General features: G+C 36.6%; 1 protein-coding gene across 4 annotated transcripts in view; it reads left to right on the forward strand.

The window, feature by feature from the left end:
- LOC131677838 (BCL2/adenovirus E1B 19 kDa protein-interacting protein 3) overlaps window positions 1–19643 on the forward strand; it is a 46806-nt gene extending 27163 nt beyond the window's left edge. For all 4 annotated transcript variants that reach the window (XM_058957900.1, XM_058957901.1, XM_058957902.1 and 1 more), the window contains 4 exons: window positions 8695–8966; window positions 18297–18373; window positions 18437–18598; window positions 18655–19643. In XM_058957900.1, coding sequence (XP_058813883.1) covers window positions 8695–8966; window positions 18297–18373; window positions 18437–18598; window positions 18655–18706 — 563 coding nt within the window. In that variant the 3' untranslated portion in view covers window positions 18707–19643. The remainder of the gene's footprint in view (window positions 1–8694; window positions 8967–18296; window positions 18374–18436; window positions 18599–18654) is intronic.
- The last annotated feature ends 4438 nt before the right edge of the window (window positions 19644–24081 follow it).

Consider the following 24081-nt stretch of genomic DNA (forward strand, 5'->3'; position numbering starts at 1 on the left):
CTCTCCCTTGAGTACTACGGCTCATAATATTGAAAAATATATTTCACCTTCCAGTCCCTTGCTTATTAAATGCCATTATAACAAGATAACCCATTTTGTTCAGAAACTGGTATTGAGTTATCTAACAAATTTATTCGACGTTGAGTAGAAGTGCTGTCGGCTGCATTGACTCACGGCAGGTGACCGTGTAAATCCAAGGTGATTCTGAAAAAAACTGATTACCTAGACCTCTACAAACCTGGAATTGTCGGATAATTTATATTTAAATCAGGAGAAAATTTTTAAACAAATATATCATTAATTTTTACATACTAAACTGGAGATCGTACTAATCAAATATACGAATGATCCCAATAACTAATTTTCTCTTACAGAATATTATAATATAAACACTTTGATTTTTACAATTTTCTACAATAACAAACATCGAATATTTCAACATTTCATCGGTCTTTTGGTGATTAAATGTGATTAGGCTCGGTATGCACTCTTTTTTATTGTTCACACATTGTAAATATAAAAAGACTCTCGGCTCAATCAAACTAACGCATGGAGCCATAACAAATTACAAATCACAATTACATTACATGGCCGCAAAATCGAGTACTTTATTAGAAAAATGACTAAAATACCTAAAACATCAACTTACCATCACCATAATAGTCTACTCTGTACAGTAAAGCCTTCCGAATAAGGAAGTGTGATAGGGAAGAGAGTTATGAATTAGAGATGGTCTGGTTTCAATTTTTTCGAACCCGAACCCGAGAGCTTGAAAATTTAAAAACCCGAACCCGACCCGAGCCCGAAATTATAAAATTTGAAAACCCCACATCCGACCCGAGCCAGAAAATTTTAAAATTAGAACACCCGGATCCGACCCATACCCGAGAATGAAAATTTTGTAAAACCCGAACCCGACCCGACCCCGAGAATTTTAAAATTTGAAAACCCGACCCGAACCCGAAAATTTTTAATTTGATAAACCCGATCCGAACCCAACTTGCTAATATGGAAAATCCACCAATGATCTCGAAGATTTTTAATTTTAGGCACCCTAGGCTCATCTTAGAATAGTAGAATCATTCGAATCTGAAGTAGCACAATACGCGTTGAATTATATCTGCCTATGGCAAAACGAATCACTGGCGAGTAGAATTCGCATTTTTATTTGATATTATTGCACGTCGAATTTGTAATGTTATGAGAAACTTACAAATTGTCGATATATTAACCGGAATGTAGAATAAATCGGTCGCTAACTCATGGGGAAACAAAAAACTTAATGGTGACAGTTTCAAACAACCTTGCCCGTCGTACGTAACCAAAATTTCTAATTTTGTATCAAAAGCGATTTCTATACATTTCTTTTCTAAGAAATATAAAACCATTCCTGCAAGGTGTATTAAATTAGCTATGGTAATTTGCCACAGCCGTATCACCAAATTTGTGATTTCAATATATGGGAATTGTGAAATCGTCTCCGGGCTACAACGCCCTTTTTAGTCAATGGTTACAGTTTATTTTAACTACAAGCAATCTGTCATAAATTAATGTGATTATTATAAAATTTCCATTAAAGCAGGTACAACCTATTTGTTGCATTTGATCAACTTAACAGTGCCCGCTTAAAGTTTGTTTGAGGTACAAATGTAGCCCACAAAACCGTTTACGTTAATGTTTTGTCATGTTTACATAATTCCGAAGACTTTATTATATCTTTTTTAAAAGCAAAACATCGATACATAGTAAGCGAAAAACTTGTGTAAAATTGTATGTTTTAGAATAAAACTATTCAATTTAATTATAAATTTAATAAAAATTAGGCATATTAGAGCTATTTTAGTTCTGGGGTACGAATGTATCCCACAAAACCGTTTACTTAGAGAAAAGTCACGAAACCGTTGTAGGGTTAATGGACAATTATTATTCAATATGTAGTAAAAAGTACTACCATTAAGTGCACTCGCAACACCCACTGTTCGAATTCTCGCGACTGTCAAAACGACCAATCAGGAACGGATCAATAGATTGGTTTTTATTGGTTCCCGTAGATGTCTACTCGCATTGCTTTAGACACTATTTGCTGTACGCGTTAGCTGAGTTTTACGCATTTCCTCTGACCGCGGCCTACGTATCGGTTTTAAAGTACCTGTCGAAATTGATATTTTAAAACAGAAAGTTGAACCAATATTTTCCGATAAATTTCTGTTGACTTGATTTATTACTAATTCTCATTAAAAATAAATCGCAGAGATTTTAGATGTGAGACACGTATTGTTGAATGCTCTCTTATGAATATTCTTTTAAAACATAAAATACACTAAGGTTTTTTTTACACGGTTTTTTTGCACGGTTTTTTTTACACGGCTTTTTTTACACGGTTTTCGCAATTAGCACGGTTTTTTTTGCACAGTTTTCGCAATTAACACGGTTTTTCGCAAAAATATTCTAAGTCCTTTTAAAGGCAAAAGACTTAGACGATTTTTGATCAAGTTTTTTTTGCACAGATTTCAACACGGTTATTCGCAGTCCTATTGAAGGCAAATGACTTAGACGATTTTTAATCAAGTTTTTTTTTGCGCGGATTTTGCTTTTATTCAAAGACTAAAGATTTTTGAAAAAGTGGAAAAGGGTTCCTTCTAGCACGTCAACAATTTGGTTGCTTTTGGAACAGTATTAACGAGTAGACTGAGTAGTCTGAGGCCATTTTGAAAACCAAGATGGTGACTTCCGGTTCAATGAAATTCTCTAAACCCCATCAACATGGGTATTTTTGGAACGGGATTGATGAGTGGACGTCAGATATCGATGTTTAAGGCCATTTTGAAAACCAAGATGGCGACTTCCGGTTCAATGGAATTCTCTAAAACCCCATCAACATGGGTGTTTTTGGAACGGGATTGATGAGTGGACGTCAGATATCGATGTTTAAGGCCATTTTGAAAACCAAGATGGCGACTTCCGGTTCAATGGAATTCTCTAAAACCCCATCAACATGGGTGTTTTTTGAACGGGATTGATGAGTGGACGTCAGATATAGATGTTTAAGGCTATTTTGAAAACCAACATGGGTATTTTTGGAACGGGATTGATGAGTGGACTTCAGATATCGATGTTTAAGGCCATTTTGAAAACCAAGATGGCGACTTCCGGTTCAATGGAATTCTCTAAAACCCCATCAACATGGGTATTTTTGGAACGATCAGTTTATTTTTTTCGTGCATTTTATTTATGTCATTCATTTAACTTATTTTATTCACTGTTTTCATTCTATGCATTCTATTGGTTTTTATTCCAGTTCAAACATGTTATTCAGTTTCTTCATTTTAATAATCTGACTATTTTTCAGTTTTATTGATTTCATCGAAATTATTTATTTGACACAATTTATGTTTTTCTATAAATTTATAACTTTTTAACATCGCTTAATTTTATTTAATTCATTTTGTCCTACATTTTACCAATTCTATTCGCTTTGTTTATTTGATTCCTTTCTTTTCATCTTATTCAATGAATTAATTTTTTGTTTTATTAATTTTATTCAATTCATTCATTCCAATCATTATATTCATTTTATCCATTTCATTTGTTTGATTCATTGTATTCACTGGATTCATTAAATTCATTCGATCCACTTGATTCATTGGATTCATTTGATTTATTTGATTTATTTGATTTATTTGATTCATTTGATTAATTTCAAAATCGGAAATCGTCATCTTTGGTTTCAAAATGCCATCTGACTTCGATCTCTGGCATCTACGTGCCAATCCCGTTCCGAAAGCACTAATATTCACTGAATTATTGAGAATTCCGCTGAACCTGAAGTCGCCATCTTGATTTTCAAAAGGAATTTCCAAGACCAGTTGTTATCCCTCATTCTGTAATTTTCTAAGTTTTTTACTTTCAAAAGAATATAGATTGTTTCCGCCAAAACCGTGTTTATTGCACATTTTGTAGTTGCATTAACACTTATTTTTTACACGGAGTCCGCAATTATCGCGGTGATTTGCACATTTTATACGGTATGTATCACCCGTGTAAAAAAACCTAGTGTATATGTATTTTCTGTAAGTTGAAATCTAGGATCTAAAAATGGCTTCAGATGTAGACATCTGGAAACTGCTTCGTCATCCGGTTCCAAAACATTCCATATTGTCTGAGCTATATAAAATTTTCCTATGCCGGAAGTAGTCATCATGTATTACAAAATATCTTCGGGCATTAATCTCTATTATACACTCATCAAGCCCGTTCCGACAATACCCATATTGATTGGGTTTTAGAGAATTTCACTTAACCGAAAGGTACCATCTTAGTTTTCAAAATGATGTCAGGCATCGACATTTGGCGTCTAGGGTTCTGAAAACACCCATATCCTTGAAATGCCGACTTCAATCTTCAAGATTCGTCTACATTGTTCAAAAATCTTCTAAGTTTTTTGTACATATTTAAAAAGACTCAGAATGAATGTAGAAACCGTGGTATGTAATTGCGAAATCCGTGCAAACAAAATTCAAAAATCGTTCAAAGTCTTTTGCATTCAATGTAACGCAGTATATTTTTTACACGGTTTTTGAAATTAACGCGTTTTTTTGCACGGATTCCGGAATTACCGCGGTTTTTTTTACACGGTTTTCGGAATTAACACGGTTTTTTTTACACGGTTTTCGGAATTAGCACGGTTTTTTTACACGGATTTCGCAATTAATGCGGTTTTTTTTACACGGATTCCGGAATTAACGCGGTTTTTTTTACACGGTTTTCGGAATTAACACGGTTTTTTACACGGTTTTCGGAATTAGCACGGTTTTTTTTACACGGATTTCGCAATTAACGCGGTTTTTTTACACGGTTTTTTTACACGGCACGTATCCCCCGTGTCAAAAAAACCTTAGTGTAATTCAGTCAGTTTGCGAATCTGAAGAGACAGCATTTTATACAAGAAACCCGAACCCGACCATCTCTTTTGTGACTGAGGGAATGTAACTCCACCATCTACCCTCCATTTTGGTATGCGTGATGAATCCAGGTGCTGAGCGTGAAAGGGAGAAGGGATATGAGGGGAGTACGATCGTGGGTGGTGGAGTTGGAGAGGAAGGAGTAAAGGGGGAGGTGTAATCGATTAACAAACTGTGCCTCTGTTTAAATTTAAATTTTCCACAGCTACACAACTATTCAAATTCCAGGAAACCTATCCCAGTCAAAAAAATCGGCTGTCGGTTTTCAGAGTGATTGCATATCCTTTCTTTATATGAGAATGGAAGTAAGATGCAAAATATTTCCAAAAAAGTCGATTTTGGTCTTACAATTTTTATTCGATATAACTTCAAATCTCGACGTTCTTTGTATTTCAAAGACATTTGGTATCAAAAATACAATTTCGAATTCTGAAATTTCCTTTGCTCCCCCTTTGAACATTTTTCAGTTCCAGGTGGCCAATGCGATCAAAGTGACTTTAGTTAGTTATTGGTGATCTAGAACTGCAAATGCAAGCAATTTTGCATCCATTTTAATAAGTTTTGAATCATCTTGATATCAGTTTATATGAGAATTATTAACTCGTAGCTCCGGAACCAGAACTCCAATCGACAAGAGTGACTTGTGGCCTTTAGGAGTATTATACTTTTCGTTTGAAACAAAGTTTGTGCAAATCGGTTAAGCCATCACTGAGAAATTTTTTTGACATTATTTGACACACAAACACGCACGCACGCAGCGAGACTTAATTGGAATATTCTTCTGTTCAACAAAATGGCTATTGATTTTATCTAAGGTCCGCGATCTGGAACATTATTTGGAGGTTTTTACTTGCGGAACTCGAGGTACAGTTTCATCTTATACGAAAATATATAACTGACAACGTTCAATAGTGTAACCGAGGAAGGAAGCACTATTTTGTTCAACTGCAGGTTGTTGTCAACGTCATGCATATTGACCACGCGTTCTGTCCTCACGTACTTCCGATAAGTTAATGACAGCTCCGATGGTTGAGTGGTATGCTGGCGATTCCTAATCCCAGTGGGTTTGAGTTGAACCCGTTGAGATTTTCTGAAAAATCTTTGGTCGCGTGTCTTTCGGAAGGCAGTAAAGCCGTTGGTGCCTGTCCAAATGTTGATACGACGATATCGCGATCCCAGATGATGATTTATTAAAAAAAATCAAATAGGCCAGGGTTTGAGACTAAAATTAAGGGCATTTGATGTGTAATGAAGAACATTCTCCAAAGTCGTTGAAAATAAAGTTAGGGATTTTTAAATAGGAAATGTATGCATTTAATGTTATAAGATTAACCATGTCCGAAAAACCGCATCTAGAAAACTGGGGTTAATGCGGAATCGATAATACGATTTAGTAATTTTATTATGTTTAATTGACGCAAATGCTAGTCCGTTAAGTTGGAAGTCATTCTCAAAAATATAGTGATCGTCTTACCGCAATAAGCTAATTCACGACCGGTTAACAGTGAGACACGTCCGCACAGTGGCATGACTTAGAACAAAAGGTGGACTAAAGTCCAAACTTTTCCGTATCGGTTCATATAGGACGTTTTTATGTAATTTTGGTACGCTGAATTCGTTTTCGATATTAAAACATTTCAAAAATGAACATTTACTATTCATTAGGGCGTCTCAAAAAAAATTTTTTTTTTCTAAATCGTTCTTAAAATTTGTGTATATTAGTTTTATTGTGCTAAATCGTTTTTGATATTAACATTTGCAAAAAAAAAATTTCATTATACATTAGGGTGGCTCAAAAATAATTATTTTGTTGTGAAGGTTCAAAAATTTTTTAAAGACATTTTTGTGCGCTGAATTTCTATATTGGTTATAGAAAATAGAAATTAACTTTACAACTTATTAGAGTGGCTCAAAAGTAAATATTTTGTCTTCAATAAAGATTTCTTTCAATTGTAATTTTGGAATTTATTTTCCGTATTGAAACGAATTGATTCTCATTATGTGGCTTTAGAAATGACTATATTATTTTTAAGGATCAAATAAGATGTGATCGACTTATTTTGGAACGTTTAATTCATTAGTGGGTTACTTGGTATGAAAACTACATTTTTTTCATTTTCAAAACAAACATTTTGAGCGTCTTAGTGGAATATTGATTTACATTCACTAATCGACAAGATGGTTAACGATTTTGTTTTCGCAGGTGTGTTTTAAGTTGCTTAGATAGCTTATTTCATACCTTAAATTAAAATAAATCCAAAATCCTTTTTTCGCGTATATGGTTCATTTAAAAATGGTCTTATTTTATTAGGATAATATCGCATACCCTTAAGCTATATCAGCGCTATGCAAACTCGGAAAAAATAGTTTCACCAAATGACTAGAACTCAACTGTGTTCACTCAATTTGACAGTTATTGCGTAAGTTAGCAAAAATAGTTCATGAAACATTTTATGACACATTTCATATGGTTGAAAATATTTACTGAATTTTAAACATTCTTAATTCCTTTACCACTTAAAAACCATACTTCCCATTCGGCTCCTTACTCTTGATCACTAGTAAAACCCTTGTAGATCATGCTCTAAATGCTATTTGAAAGTTGTGCATAAATTAGTGTCATTATTCTAGTCATAAAGTGAATATTCAAATTGAATATCAGTAATAACCATGCGTCTCCATTCACAGTTTTTTCAAATTTTGACTGCTTATCGCAAGTTTTCGCAAAACTAGCATAGGGTCATTTTAAAGAGAAAATTCAAAGCTTTCGAATGAGCATAGTGTGATCGCGGGCATTCACGGGCGTCGTTGTTGTTATCGCTTTAGAAGTTCCAATTCAATAAAAATTCATGACAAACAGTTATCTAAACACTAACTAAACCAATTAGTGACTTATTTTTGGCGATTTTACGATGTAATTTTATCACGCGGATAATTTTGGTGAAGTAATGCAATTCCTAAAATCAACCGTTTCTTTGAAAAACGAGAATAACCGTATGTAGTTCCTATGGTCAAATAATGAAAAAAAAAACACTTGAGTTATGCCCTTCAAAAAGCTGTCAAAAATTCATTTTGCATTCAAGTCACCTAAAATCTTGCGAAAATGTCTCTGATGGCTCAGCTGATACGAGAAAAATACTAGTGAGAATATCGTATAACCTTCATATATGGACTTAAGTCCGGGCTCGTCCCACTGTGGTCCGGTATGCAAATTAAATAACTGAAGTCTTCTGAATCGTGTCGAGACTTGCAATCGCCGGCATATTAGTTGCTATTAGAGTGTTTGTTCCTGTTAGGGTGCTTTAACATTCAATATCTCCACAGCACAGCTCTAAGAAGATTTTTCTGCAATCTGCAAAAACGTTCGTAAGATAAAAGATCCTACCCTGACCCAAAAGCATTTATTTTATTCGCCTTTTTGAAGATGATGTTTGAGGTGACGTTTTTCCCAATGAAATGAAATATATCTTGATTTCATGAGCAAACCAATTACTTCTATTGACTATAGTAAAACACACCTATCTGTAGAGCTGTGTTGCATCGCCCTAACACATGTTAGATGATGCCAGTCAGGAAACCCTGCCAGTTAGGTATGCAGCTTAGGCGTTGTCTACTGGTATCACCACGACCTTTAAGATGCGGAATATAAGCAAACAGAATTTTATGAATAATTACAGAAAACTGTGTGCATTGTAAATTCTAATAAATTTTCTACTCTACTATTCCTTTGCAGAGTCTTGGATTGAGCTATCGTCAAACACTAACACATGCCCTAAAAGTCCCGACCGAACCACGCCTTTGCCGTTCACCTCAGTGGAAGAGTACTTAAGACTGCTGCGGGAGGCCCAACGGGAATCGAAAGAATCGAGTCGAGTAACCTCGCTGACCAGTTCACGGCGGGACTCACCTCGTGGCAGCCCTAAGTCACCACCTAACAGTCCTAACACAGAGCTTGCCACAACGGAGGAGGAACTCAAAGGAGTTTACATTAACTATCTCAATAGGGTGAGTTATTTTGGGAATCTGCGGTGGTATGCATGTTGACCTTGGCGGTTGTTTTCGGTTTCGACCAACGATCATTTTTTGTAGGAAAAAAGTGTACATTTACAACTATGTTACCATTTATTGAATCATATTGGAAATGGTTTTTGAGGATGACAAAAGTTTGATAATATGGTTGTCATCCTGGCCGGAATGCGCGCATGCGAGGAAACTTAATGTCGAATGCAACGAAGGGGAACTGTCAAATGAAGCCAGTTCATTTAATATACTGCTGTGATATGCATAACAGTCCCACCTGCATAGGAAACCCATAGCAAATGGGACTGTTATGCGGATCACGGCAGTATATGTAAGACATAATTAGATGCTGCGCGAGACAAAAAATAAAACGAACAAGAAAAAAGAAAACGAAAACATCTATTCGCGAGTTTCGTCCCAGGCTGGCATGTGGTACACATTTATGCGAGACAACAGTATTGAAATTATAAATTTTAAGTAACATATTTCCTAATATTCTATTGTTATGACCAAGTAGAATTATAAATATATCACCCATCAATTCACATCAACGATGTAATCCTAGTCCGACAAGACACCCGCAAAATTTTCATTTTAATTGTAGCTAGAGACATGTCTCAAATATTTATACTTTCGTAGAGGAGATGATTTCGTATTCAGAGATAGCAGACGCTTCCTCCTACTATTGTGTTTTATTGGGTAGTATTAATAGTGCTAAATGTATCAAGGAACAGTTACCCTAAATAAATACCGCATCAGAAAATTGTAGCAGGCTGTACGGATCGCTACTGACTTCACTGTCGATCAGTAACATCCAGCATGATGTGTATGATGTTGTCATTCGTTGTTTATAGTATGTTCCATGATGGAATGCGGTTAAACGTATATTCAGTAATTGATTTTAGCGTGGCTAGCTAGTCTCGATGTGGATGATTGTCCAGAATTTAGATCAGCTAACATTGGTAGAGTGCATTGATTTTAATTCGTCGCTGTTGTGCTATCTTATGACAAGCGCCATTTAGCACATTTCGAGAAAAACGATTTTTAAAGTTTGAGATTGAATATCTTGAAACTTATAAATGGTATATACAATCCAAAGAAGACAATTGATGCTTCTATCTATTCTGCATTAATCTCTCAAATATTACGAAGATCGGTTTACTCTATGTTGCGAGTTTTTACTATGAATGTAAACAAAAGTCGCACTTACACGTGTCATAGGCGTGTATTGATGACAAAATTTGTATGACGTGTCATAATCATGCATGGAAAATTTTCCATAGAAAAAAATCATCAATTTTTAACTTTTATTCATATCTTTGCGTTCATATGGTCTATAAGCAATCGGTGAAATGCATTTTGAAGGAAATGAGTCAGGGAATCTAGATAAAATTGTTATTTTTGATTACAGTGTTGCCAAATATGCTTTATTTCCAGTTTAAAACTAAAACTGTGTTTTTCTCACAGCTCGCGTAATTTTCTTTTGAAATTGTTTATGCCATTGTATTCCTCAGAAATTTTCACACAAAAAACATCTAAAACTTCAATATAACTTGAGCAAATCCCTAGATACAGTGATTTGAAGCAAAAAACTCACAATTTCTCATCATGTTTCTCGCTATATCTAAGTAACCAAGTAAAATTTCAAAATTCTGAAAACGCCAGTTTGTAGAGATTTTTCAAACAAATAATGTGGCGTATCTAACTCAGTTTACCCCAAAATGGCGTTTGTCATAAGATAGCACAACAGCGACGAATTGTTCTTTTTGTTAAAATAGCTACTGATTATGTCTATGGCTTGACTGACTGGTATTATTTTCAGAATCTGGTACAACATCACTGTCTTTAAAATGCCTGTTGACGTACATAAAATAAACAGAACATGGCTTACCTCATGAAAATGCCTGTGATACCAGTTATAGATGCTTCGTTGAAAATTAAGGAAGGATCAACCATCATGCAAAGTTATGTGAAATATAGTATTAATATCACTTTGCCTAAGTTGTTGCCCTCGAAGGCTGTTGTTGAATTTTTACTCTTCAACGGTTTCGTGACTTTTCTATACGGAAACGATACTTAAAATTGCTCTAAAATGACTAATGTTTATCAAATTTATAAATGAACTGCATAGTTTCATTTTAAATTTTGTTTTAAGAAAATATTCATGTTTTCTCTATAATAATACAGTGAAGACCCGTTTTAATCAGTTTCTTGACGAATTTTAAGCTGATAAAACAAGGAAATTGATAAAATAGGGACACATATTTTTCTGTCCTTTTAATAAACCGAAGCTCTTAAAGTGTTCTTCTTTGATCCTTAGATATACTGCCGTGATCCACATGACAGTCCCATTTGCTATGGGTTTCCTATGCAGGTGGGACTGTGATGCGTATCACGGCAGTATAGCCTCGCAACGTTTTCTGATTTGTTCCTCTTAAGGGGTCTGGCAGTGTAAAACAAAAAAATAATGAATTTTTGATTTTTTTCGGATCGCTAAGATAAGAAATATATGCCCAAGAAAGGATATACTCGAATTCAACTTGGTTTGTCTGCCAGAGCCTATCAAGCTACCAACTATCAATTTTCATATGAAGCTGATAAAATCGGGTCAAAAAGCTGATAAATTCGGGGGCAGATGAAATCGGGGGCAAATGAAATCGGGGGCTGATAAAATCGGGTCTCCACTGTATATTATAGTTTATTTTTATACAAGTTTTAAAATTCGTCAAAATTTCCTTTTTTCTTAACTCCGATAATTTTTAACCTATTTTGACAATCCATACGGCATTGCAAATATCATTTAATTGTCTTTTGATAAAATAGAAAATAATTTCTAAATTTCTAAGGAAAGTGGGCGCAGCGTAGTTGGTAAATCAATTGCCTTGTACGCAGCGCACCTGGGTTCGAGTCCCGACCCCGCACATAGGGTTATAAATTTGTTATGAGAGATTTTTCTAACCCAAAGAGTCGAATGACCTTAAGGTTAAAACCTCTATAATCGAAATAAAAATAAATAAATTTCTAAGTTCGGCCTTCGCACAATAATTTGAAAAAAAATGAAAATTTAAAAATGAATATGATATTAATGTGTCTCGAAATGCTCAAATTAGTCCTACAAATAACATCTGCAATATGTTCAATTACCAGGATGCTGCGCCATTTTCAGAATCAAATTAAAATGTCATCCCAAACGACCTCATATGACATGAATGATTTTTGTTTTTATCATATTTCTTTCATATTAGACAGCTTTTTATCAAATGGAAATCATTTCAATATCATTTGAATACTTGACAGGTCAGGTTTCTGTGAAGCTTGTTCTGAATTTAACAAATGTTGACTTGATTAGGCTACCTAGTCATTACCCCCAAATTTATATACCATTACCCTACATCACATGCATGACTCGAACCCATCGCTTTAGCACACACTCGTTTGTGTACGCAAAGTATAAACTCGCACACCAAGGTATAAAGCACACGATAAACTTAATACAGAAAGAAAATGGATGTGGGAAGAACGATCAATTGCATAAACTAACCAAGCGGCCTGAATCTTTTATTCACCTATATTGAAAGTTCAAATGCATCGAAAGCAAAGGCTTGGTGCGATATTTTAATTCATTATGTACAGGACGACAATCGCAGGGGGCTGGTGCTATGATCCAACTGATCTCTACGAATCCTTCCTACGGGGACTCGAACGTACGACGATTGGCTTATGAAATCAACGCTTCACCCCCTGAACCGCCAGCAAAAGTAGATTAAAGCCAAATTTACACCTATCCGATCCGATTTAGTGACGGTTCAGTACCGTGCACGGACGCCAGCATTTTTTTCCCTGAAGCCTGAATGCTCGTATTTGGATTGTATGAAAGAATATTAACTCCGCATATGGTACTGAAACGGACCGGATAGGTGTAAATAGCTCTAAAAGGTATTCTACATTGATACTGAAGGACTACTGTAATACAACATACTGTAACCCCAATATTGAAACGTTAGAAATATTGTATGTCAAAATCCAATAGGAAAATTTTCAGGTGATGATCAAAAAAGCTAATAAAATTTCCAAACCGACTAAAGTTTCAAGCAGAATTGAATGCTTTCAGTTTTAGAAACAACGTTTCGCTCACTAATTTAGGAGTTACACCACTATAAAGCCGAATTTACACCTATCCAATCCATTTCAGTGCCGGTTCAGTTCCGTGCACGGACGCAATATTCTTTCATACAAATCAAATGCAAGCGTTCACACTTGTCCGGCACGGCACCGTCTCGGACAAGTGTGAATGCTTGCATTTTAAGTGTATGAAAGAATATTGGCGTTCGTGCACGGAACTGAACCGGCACTGAAACGGATCGGATAGGTGTAAATTCGGCTTTAACGGACCACTTCAATATAAACTGTGGTGATTCTGTACCTGAATTATTTTATGTTTTACTCGTTTGTGACAATCTAAATTGCGTCCAAATTTCCTCAATACCTAAAACAAAGTGTAACAAACATTTAAAAATAGTCGTTGAATAAAAATACTTATTCGTTATGAAGATTTCCTGTCCGAAAAATTGTAAGTGCAGTTCAGATCGATTGACTATGGCGCTCTCTGACACTGCAGCTTTCTGGGCAATTTATCTACATAACCGCATAATCTAAAACACTCAACATACCTTGATCCCTTCGTAGTAAGTAGAGGGAACTTTTAAAATCTACCGTTCCTTGAAAAATAGCACGGAAACCGGAATTACCTGTCCGGAAGTTTTTGGTAAACGCATGTTTGTTTACATGCACTTCGGCAACACTATGGCATACGCGAAGATTTTTAGTCACTATGTGATAATAAGCTAAATGTGGTCACAATTGAATATTCAATCTTTCGAATGACATATATGACAATATAGTCAAGTGTGTATGTGAGATAAATCATCGAGAGTGGATTTTATTCCGGAAGAAACAATGTAGGCAAGCATTTACCTCATTTTTATGAAATAAATTAATGTATACATGCCAGCATAATTGACCATTCGCTTTCGATCGTTTCTTACAGTGTGAAAACAGCTTGCATAAAATCAAATCCCATGGCCAGCTAGCTGTAGATTCGCTTGTTTGTTGATAAAAATGACATGACTTCCATTGACGTCAAGACCTATATCTAGCAAGCAAATTGAAAAGGGTTTATATCAATTTTAGGAAATCGATGTGGTGAAAAATAAAGAAATGCTTTAGTTGATTTTTCAAATCCAATCAAAGCGCAATGTTGAGTAGACAACACGAGCACTAACGACTAATTTCTTCACTGTATGAAAACCGGTTTTCGCTGCAAACCAGTTTTCGGGTTCCTGGTGACCAATTAGCCGAAAACCGGTTTTCATCCAAGTGAAGAAATTGGCCGTAACAGTTATAAATGTTACCAAAACAACAGTCATGAGTAATAGGTATCTTTTATATCTTTTCGGGATAGCGGATCGTAAGAAACTAGATGAAGTACACTTATGAAAAACTCAGAAAATGTTTAGTATGGAGGACAATGTATACATTTTACATTTTTGGCGTGGGTCGTCGCGATGAACATCGAAAAAAATCAGTGAAAACATTCTATAAACATGGTGAATGTGGCATACGATTACGATTACGATTACGCTCCTAGGTCGTATGGTTTGCGAAAGAAACGTCAGAATGTATCACTTAGGTATGTATAGTGCATATACTGAAAAAAAAAAATATTTGTGTGCAGACAACCCTCCGGATGTCGCGTAGTGCACTGAGTGCAGAGTGTTCTGAAATTCAGGTAAAATCGTTATAAAAACTCAGGTGGTCACCTACGTAAAGATAATCGTGCGACTGCTGGGGGATGAGGAAGAAAGCCATTCTATTGAAATCATTAGTCGTTAGGCAGGGCTCAATGAACGTAAATGAAATCAATATTGGTTCCAATGTTCCATGCGAAAAGAAGTTTCTGTTTTCATAGATTTCGATCGAATGAATGAAAGTCCTCTGCAAGGTTCTTCAGAGTTGGCCACATAATCTCGAATTCTCACGAAACTGCCAAAAACGGTTCCAAGTGAAATTCATTTGGGTTTCTATACACGATTTTTGATGCAACTAGCCACATGAATCTAGAGGGATTATATACACGATATGTTGATGCGATATTATTGAATTTACATGAATATGGTTGAAATGACCCTCGAATTGGGTCAAATATTTGTATAAATCAGTAATCAATTATCGCTTGCAGGTGGTTTGGTAGAAATCAATTGATAATTGAGAAAACTAGAGACAACTCTGTAAGTAAAACGGATTTTTAGGGCGCAACTGACAGCATAAACAAATCTCTAAGCTGAGAAAAGGACCAACATGTTCGAGCGGAAGATGTTGCGAACCGTTTATGGTGAACTTCAGTGCATGAGCAAAAATATAGCCGTCTTTGTTACACATAGCGCTTTACACACTGTGTAAAATCAAAAATTGGTCAGTCTTTAGTTGTTGTACCGAATATAGGTATACAACCTAACATTGCGTGCTTAGTAAAATAATACATAAATATCGGAATAAAATCGAATAGAACATGAGATCTAGAATATACCGTCAAAATCATTTTGTATTGCAAGACAAAGAATGTAAAACAGATGAAATATGTTCTTGGCTACAACATGATGATGAAAGCATGATTGAAATAATATTGCATCCGAATCGTATCAATCGCCGTTCATTGGACTATGTACATTGGAATGCATCGCCATTGGGCTATACATTGGAACACGTCGATTTTCTATTATAACAAACATTTTAATAAACTGGTTGAATGATATAAATTATCCCTGGTTTACATCAGATTACTAGTAATCCTAATAATCTAGTAATCCGATTTTTGGTTCAATTTTGAAGACGATTGCTTTGAAACTAGTTAGGTTCGCAACTGAATCAGTTTTAGTCTCCAGCAAATACTACATAATATATGTGTGGCACCTCCATGTGACGTTGGATAATAGCAAATGTCAAATATGAAGTTTGCATCATAGTAAGAACACTATTTTAATTTTCACTGGACAGGTTATGCATATGGGTGAATACAAAAGGACATTTTCTAATGTAACCCTAGATTTTTTGCTCCGCGTGTCTTGTCAAAACCAACAGTGTTCCTAGTATACTTTCGCTGTCAGTATATTTTTTTTCATTGAAGTGGTCCCTTAAGCACAAAATTAGACACATTTCGGGATTTTGCTACTGCTGATTGAAAAAAGTTTATGCCGTTTTTGCTTGAACTCGGGACTGAGTCGGGTTCTATCCCCAACCGCTGTCAGTTCGTTCACTTCGACAGGTGACGGATTGGAGCCTGTCTCTGTTTAGTTTTGAGCGGGAGTGGCAGTAGTGAAGATCTGCTAGGATCTTCGTATGCTGACAGGGAAGGGGGACCCAAAAACTTAAAAAAGTGCTCGTCAAGTCATGGTTTTCGAACCAAAAAGTGTCAGTTTTAGAGTGGCCGTCACAATCACCAGACCCTAATCCAATCAAGTACTACGGCCAAGAATCCGAATGATCTCATGGAAGGGAACGGGCAAGAATGGGCTAAAATACTAATTGATCGAGTTGTCACTCTGGTTGATTCTATGCCAGCCCGTTGTACAGTAGTAATCAAACTAAATGTCGACGCAACTAAGTACATACTAATCACAAATAATCAGTGTTTCAAAAATCACTCCAATCAGCATGCGTTGAAAAAACCATAGTTTGACAAATCAATAAAATCCATGATTTCATCACTCATGGTTTTTTGGCTCCTGAGGAGTGAAAACCGCCAATGAGTGAAAACAGGTTACTAGATTATAATTGCAGCATACAGTTTAAAAGCCCGAGCACAATTACGATTTTCAATTTTCATTTTATCAAGCACAAAAGCAAAACAGATCCTTGGTACAGTTCATGGCGAAAGCTTCTTTTCGATAGACCTCGAAGGAGTGCCATTTTAGCTATAAGTCGATTTATATCAAAAGAACGCGCTGAAATAGTAGCGCTTTACATTGAAAACGATCGTTCAATAGTGAAAACTATGCGTGTTTATCGTAAAAAAATATGGCAGGCTCACTTCACCCTTTCCGGCGGATTAAATAAACAAAATTTTCGAATTTGGGGGACACAGAACCCACACGTTATACATCAAACCGCACGACCAGAAAGTAACTGTTTTGGCCGGAGTGTGCTCCAAAACAAGCGTCGGTCCTTATTTTTTCAAAGAGAGACCATCGACAACGGGCGCTACCGTTGGATTTTGGCGCACTTTGTCTGTCCACAAATGCAGAAAAAAGGTCTGAAAAACTTATATTTTCAAGATGACGGGGCACAATGCCACACCGCAATCAAGTTCTTGCAGAGAAAATTCCCAGGACGCGTTGTCTCAAAAAATGATGATTTGGAATGGCCTCCTCATTCTCCGGATTTAACGGTGCCAGATATTTTTCTGTGGGGTTACTTGAAAAGTAAAGTGTATTCTAGCAAACGAACACAAAGCGATTATACGAGATGAAGTTGCTGCGATTAAGCCCGATATGCTGTCCAATGTCATGCAAAATGCCCGCAAAAGAGCTGCTTTTTGTGCATCAAATGGGGGTGGTTATATAATCTACGTTGTATAATAAACCTGGTTTAAATGGCATAAAATATCCTAAAAAAAACTTGTTTACTTGTGAAAACGGCTAAAAATTGCGAAGTTGTTCAATGTGGTAAAAGGATACATCCAGCTGGCGCACCCTGTACCTACTGCTGGGATAATTGAGAAATTACATACAAATCTTGAAGACCTGTTAGCAAAGTTTGAAATTAAATTCGGTCTATAAGCGGCGACAGAACAAGAATCACAAACCGGAGTGGACAGGAGGAGCCAAAACCAGGAGTGAAAACCTAAGAGTCAAAACCCACTTGGATTGCTTTGATTTTTTTACTCACTCCCAGAAACGTGCATAACAATGATTGGTTTCCACCGCTCCTTTGGAAACAGACTCCTTGGTGTGAAATGTGTGGTTTATTTGAAACACTGCAAATAATCAATAAATATCATTCGATTATTAAGGTTTTAAGTCAATTCTGCTATTTCTTCTTTAACCACAACTCAAACATATGTTAAAAACAGATAAATTATTTCACCCGTTAAAAATACTCATGGTAGCCACTATGAGCGAAACTTTATTATACTGTGTTTAAAAAAAAAGATAAAACAGTATCAACGCAAAACATAGGTGTATTTTTTATGTTCGATACTATATTTTGCTAGAGTAATTGACCAATAATAATAACTCTCTCCTGTTTCCGTTGTTTCAGGAGGGCAAAACTACTGCTCAGAAGGATAATGACTGGATTTGGGAATGGAGCAGTCGGCCGGACCAATTGCCTCCAACGTAAGTGACTGTAGCCATTAGAAACATTGCATTTTCTAAACTAATCGATTTTCGATTCCACAGCACCTGGAAATTTGAACATTCGAAACAAGGAAATCGCAGAGGACAGCAAGGTTATTCAATGAGACTGGCTCGAGTAGGCAAAAACTCACTGTTTTCACGCGAAGTTCTCTATTCACTTGTTCTAACCAATGTATTATCACTGCTGCTGGGAGCCGGGATCGGGTATGTATTTGTCCATGTCTATGCTTACATTATTGACTGACTTCATTTATTTTCAGCGCCTGGTTACACAAACGAGGACTGCTGTTCACTAGGATTTCAATCGAATAATCTGCTAGCATTGTTGGATAACCTCAGATTGCAACGATCTGAGTTACAGAAATATCCACGTCCGAAAAGCACTCACAGACCACAGTTATCCTCCCGCATTAGGCGATGTAAAAGCGATTGTCACTGACATCACATTTTCCAAAACCAAGCAACATTATAACGTGTGCATAACATCACGGAACTACATATTTTCTTATTGTAAACGTGTTGGCATTTTTGACTGCTAGGAAAAATTTACGGTAACTCAGGAAAATGATTGACCAGAACATTAAAGTGAAAAGTGCAGATGTGATGATTCGTAGGAAGCAAAATCAAAGGGTTTGATTGGTTAGGTAATGTACATTTTTAGCAGAAAATATGTTTAAAACTATTTCCAATTTACTGCATATTGTTGCTGTTGTAAAAATTGTATCTTGTGATTAACCATGTTATTTTATTTAACGTTGTACGGCACGTCATATTCATGGATATATGTGTAGAATAGGTGTCCATGTTTTGTGAAGGGTAGATACGAACAATGAATACTTTTGTTCACATAGAAAACCCTGACTCTTGACCTGCTTTGCTACTACGGACACCAATACTATATATGCACATGCAAATATGCATGCTTGCCGATTTCAGTTTTAACGATTCAAATGCCAATCTTAAAAAACAATTGATGAAGATTCTAAGAAAAGATTTAAGATTCGTTTTCAAACAGAGAGCCAAGTCCTTTACAATGATTAAAACAGACGTTAGCATATAATTTATGTATTTATCATTTTATTCGGTTATCAGCTATTCCATTGTTATATGATATATTTTACAAAATAAAATAATATAAGTCATATCAACCGTTTTCTACTTGCACTCCTTGCAAAAATAATCTTTTACCTATGGATCCCACATGAAAAACCAGCAAATCAATAGTTCGTTTCGAATAACTCTCTACTGATCGATGCGCCATCTGTTAGAAATATGTTTAACAATTTCAATCGAAAGCTTTCGCATTTTAAGCGCCTCTGCTCACAGGATCTTGTAATTATATACCAACAATAAGAAAGGAAAAGTTGAGATGTTTGGAAAAGAAATGAATTCTGCACTTTAGAAAGTAAGTCTTTTCTTAGTCGAGTAACTTTGTCATTGTAGAATAAGTGAACAATCTGAATTCATTGGCTTTTCTGTAATCGGTTACGAACAGTATACATAAAACATACATATAGGATACTTATTTTTCCTAACCAAAATAATAAATTATGATCTTTTTGTATTAGTTTAAAAGTGGAAACAATAAAAATATTCACAAATTGAAAAAAAAATCATGTGATTTAGTTTGAAACGAAATATATTGCTAAGCATTATTCTATCTTTGCCTAATGATACGTTCGTACAGTGTCGGTATTCACGTTGTTCCAACCTCGAAACATTTTTTTTATAGGTTAGATGAGCTCATATCCAATGTGGACCATTAGCTCGAGATTTATAAGTAAGTTAAGTCAGATCGGCGTAGTCGCCAAATATCAGCAGAGATGCCAGGTACTTTCTTCAAATGTCTGCAATAATAATTTTAAAAGACTGGGAAAAACAAAACATGCTTTCCTGACATTGTACCCAAAAGCCTTTATATTCAAAAATCTGAAAATATCTGCAACCAAACTAAGAGATCTACAAATATCTGCAACCAAACTAAAAAATCTGCAAATATCTGCGTCATCGAAAAAATCTGCAGCTTAAATTAAAAGTCTGCCCATTTGCAGACTTGTCTGCAAATCTGGCATCTCTGCTGTTTGATAATGATTGTACCGGATAAAAAATTGTTTTAGCTACACTGAGATATAAAAATATGCATTGTTAGCATACTTTCTATTCCCGTCTCTTTTCTTCTGCTGTGATTTCTATGAATTTTCTAGCATATACTTTTAGAACTGGTGGTAAAATGAGCACGTTAAGCAAAGTCATTATTTTCTAACTAATAAGTGATTGAGATAGTACAAACACCTTATATGTTTCTTGTTAGGCATATTTGGTGAAAATACTACACATTTTTTTAACATTATTCTTGATTTCTAAACATGTCCAAAAATGTGAGAACTTTATAGCGTTTGGGTAAAATGAACCGCTGTGGTGGTAACATGAGCACCTTCTAGTGAATATCATGTATGTATGCAATGCTTAGCGTTTCCGAGCAATGCTGATTTCCCAGTGGATCATGAGCATTGAATACACACAGGGCATTTTGTAGGCCCAACAAAACTTGTTTCGGAAAAATTCAATTTCCATTCCATAATATTACCCAATTTACAATCCTGTGGCATCGAAAAACATTTACAAACTTAGGGTTATCCATGGGCGATTAAACTTTTAGGATCTGATAAAACAGTGAAGATTTAGCAACTTAAAGGGTAGCGTTCCGACTAATTTTGAGGCTTGGTACTTAGAGTTGTAAGATAGTTCATATTGCCCCTATTACAACCTGTTCATTTTACCCCCAATACATTTTATTTTCAAACAGCCATTCCGATTGAACCATTTTGTTCTGACTTGATTTGGCTACCTATTCATTTTACCCCACCCCCTGTTCATTTTACTCCCAGTTCCCCTATGTCCAGAGCATAAAATTTAAAGCAGAAGAAACGAGAGGCAGATAGAAAAGTATGCTATCGATACATAAATGAAACTCTGCATGTACATTCGACTTTTGTCAGATTTGGAACATGTTACAATAAGCAAGAATTGCGGCAAACATCTCCTTTAATCCACCTAGTGGAGTAATTTTGCCTTTCTCATATATTAATATAAGGATTCCAATTTGCTACATCCATTATAAATGTTTTATTGTTATTACACTTGCAATAATTGTATCGTTGCACGAACCGCATAAATGAGAATCATAGATTTGTTTCAATGCATTTTCACAATTTGTCATCCTGTTATTTAACAAAAAACACACCATATTGCAAATTATATCCGTCATTTTGGTTCTTGATGCCTTAGGTTACAGTACAATACAAAAACGACGATTTTCCCGAACATTTTATCCGTGGGATACACTTGTAGGTTTACTGTACCCTAATTCATTCACATTCAGCACTTCTATTCCTCTCACCCTTTTGAACACATTAGTTAGGTAAGTCTCTGCAATCGCTATTCAGCACATTAGTTCAAATGGTAGGATGAAATAAGGCGCATTGCACTCGACTTTTCTCAGCGCCCAAACGTGAATATTTAACATTTTCCAGGGCAGAGTTTTTAAAAAGCTAAAATGTTCATACCTATTTAACCGCAATCTAATCACTGTAAGTCGGGCTATCAACGAAATAGGGTGATATCTTGGCTCGTGAGATCGATAAGGGCTCGTCTACCCTATATTACAACAAATTGTCGCTTACCCAATAACCAATTTTTGTTTCAATAACTATTTCATAACCGGTTGACAACAACATGGTGCTGTTGCGACTGACATCTAACTTCCTGCGCGCCGTAAAAAGCGCAGTTTAGGGCTGGTGGTAGCCACCCGACCCGCTAATACAACTACTCTTGCACGGAACCTGATTCATCCCCGGCATTACCTTACGGCATTTCTTCGGGAAGAGGTTCCTATCCAACTACTTAGTCGTTAGTTTTTTCAGTAGAGTTACAGCACCCATCCTCGGCACACTAACAGTTTTCGACCATCCACACAACGTGGCAGTTTCTGTATGGTAGTATGAAAGCTAGCTGTGGGACGAGAATTAGTGTTCTTTCCCTACAAACAAAATCTGGGCGACAAACTTCAGACTGTCTAATTTACTGAGCCCTTCGGTTCTCTTGTGCCATTTAGTACCACTTCCTCGTTGAGATTCCGACTTGTTCGCGAACTACTCGGTCTAGTCTCCGACGATGGATCTACCCTACTCCGACGAAGAGTTCCCCGGCGAGAGAAGTTGGAAAGCGAGCTAACCAGCCAGGTGCAGTAGGTCAGTTCGGAAATTCCGGTGGAGTAGGGCGTCCGGTTTGTTGTAGCCCCGGCTCGACTGGTGGCGTCTCGCCACGTTCTATTCAGTAAATTCCCCATCGCTGAATCAAGCTTACGCACACGGAGAGTTCCTTGGCGAAAAAAGTTTTCCCAATACCGATTCTTATTGGTTTTTGCTATATTTCTATCGGAATAACCGGTGGGGTGCCGTGATCAGTCTGGCGATTCTGGAGGGCCATGGCATCCGGTTCGCTAGCGTTTCGATGACCCATACTCAGTGCTCTGTTGCATTCTACTCGACTAGTTCTCGGCGGTGGATCTAGTTTATTTCTGCGAAGAGTTCCCTGGCGGTGATTGCTCTCCCGAAACCGTTGCTCGATGTTCATAACGCCGTTTCCGCTGTAAGACGGTCATGATCTACATCATAACTCTGTTGACCAGTGAAGCCATTTTTCATCAAAAATATCAATTATCACCAAATCAAACCTGATAGTAATCTATGGTTTCGATGCAGGAACGTGTGTACAGACGAACATTTTCCATAGTAACCTATTTGCGACTTGCAAAGAAATCTGAATCGATGAAAAGCGTAACCAAGTTCGCTTGTTTGCATTCCTTCCATTAATTCATTCCGCATGATCATTTTTCAATCTGAGTGTGCTACACTATCCTGCATTCTTATCCATTTAGAAGTGTGGTACGAGCTCCATAATAATTTCCGCATTCAATCAAACTGATTGAGACAACTTTGACGCTCTAATGCTTATTTGATGGACATTTGAAAGCTATAGTTACGGGCCTTTATGACAGTAGAACCTCGTCTAGAACTATTGATGCCAAAATATCCTCATTTTTAAACCTAAAAAAATGCATCGAATGCTGTTTGAATCGCTCTGCAGTTGCTGACCAACAACACATCCGTCTTGTAGTGAGCTATTTGTAGCTTGACCCCGTCCATCCAGCTCTCGATCGCGTCTATTGTCTCCGTCACCGACAGCTCCACTTTCCAAGTGTCTCACTCATCACCGTTAGTGACACGTCGTCCGCGAAACGCACGATTTTCACTTTCCCGGGCAGCCGAAGTGTTAAGACGCAATCGTACATCCCGTTCCAAAGCATTGGGACGAGAATGGAGCTCTGAGGAATGCTCGTTGCAACTCACATTGACTTCTGCCCTTCGTTCGTCTCGTACAGCAGAACTCTACTGTGGAAGTAGCTCTTCAGGGTCAGGCGAAATTCTTCTGTGCAGCGGTGCGGCATTGGCCTATACGAGGCTTCTGTACCTTCAACATTTCGGGGAAATTGCCATTATCTAAACACTTCTGTAGTAGCATCCTGAACATGTCCGGATATGCCAGGATCGCAGCTTTCAGCGTTACGTTTGGTATTCTATCCGAACCGGAGGCTTCCTTTGATTTTAGTCGCGTGCACGCTTTTT

This window comes from Topomyia yanbarensis, chromosome 1 (genome assembly GCF_030247195.1).
Source record: "Topomyia yanbarensis strain Yona2022 chromosome 1, ASM3024719v1, whole genome shotgun sequence".
Classification (NCBI taxonomy): domain Eukaryota; kingdom Metazoa; phylum Arthropoda; class Insecta; order Diptera; family Culicidae; genus Topomyia; species Topomyia yanbarensis.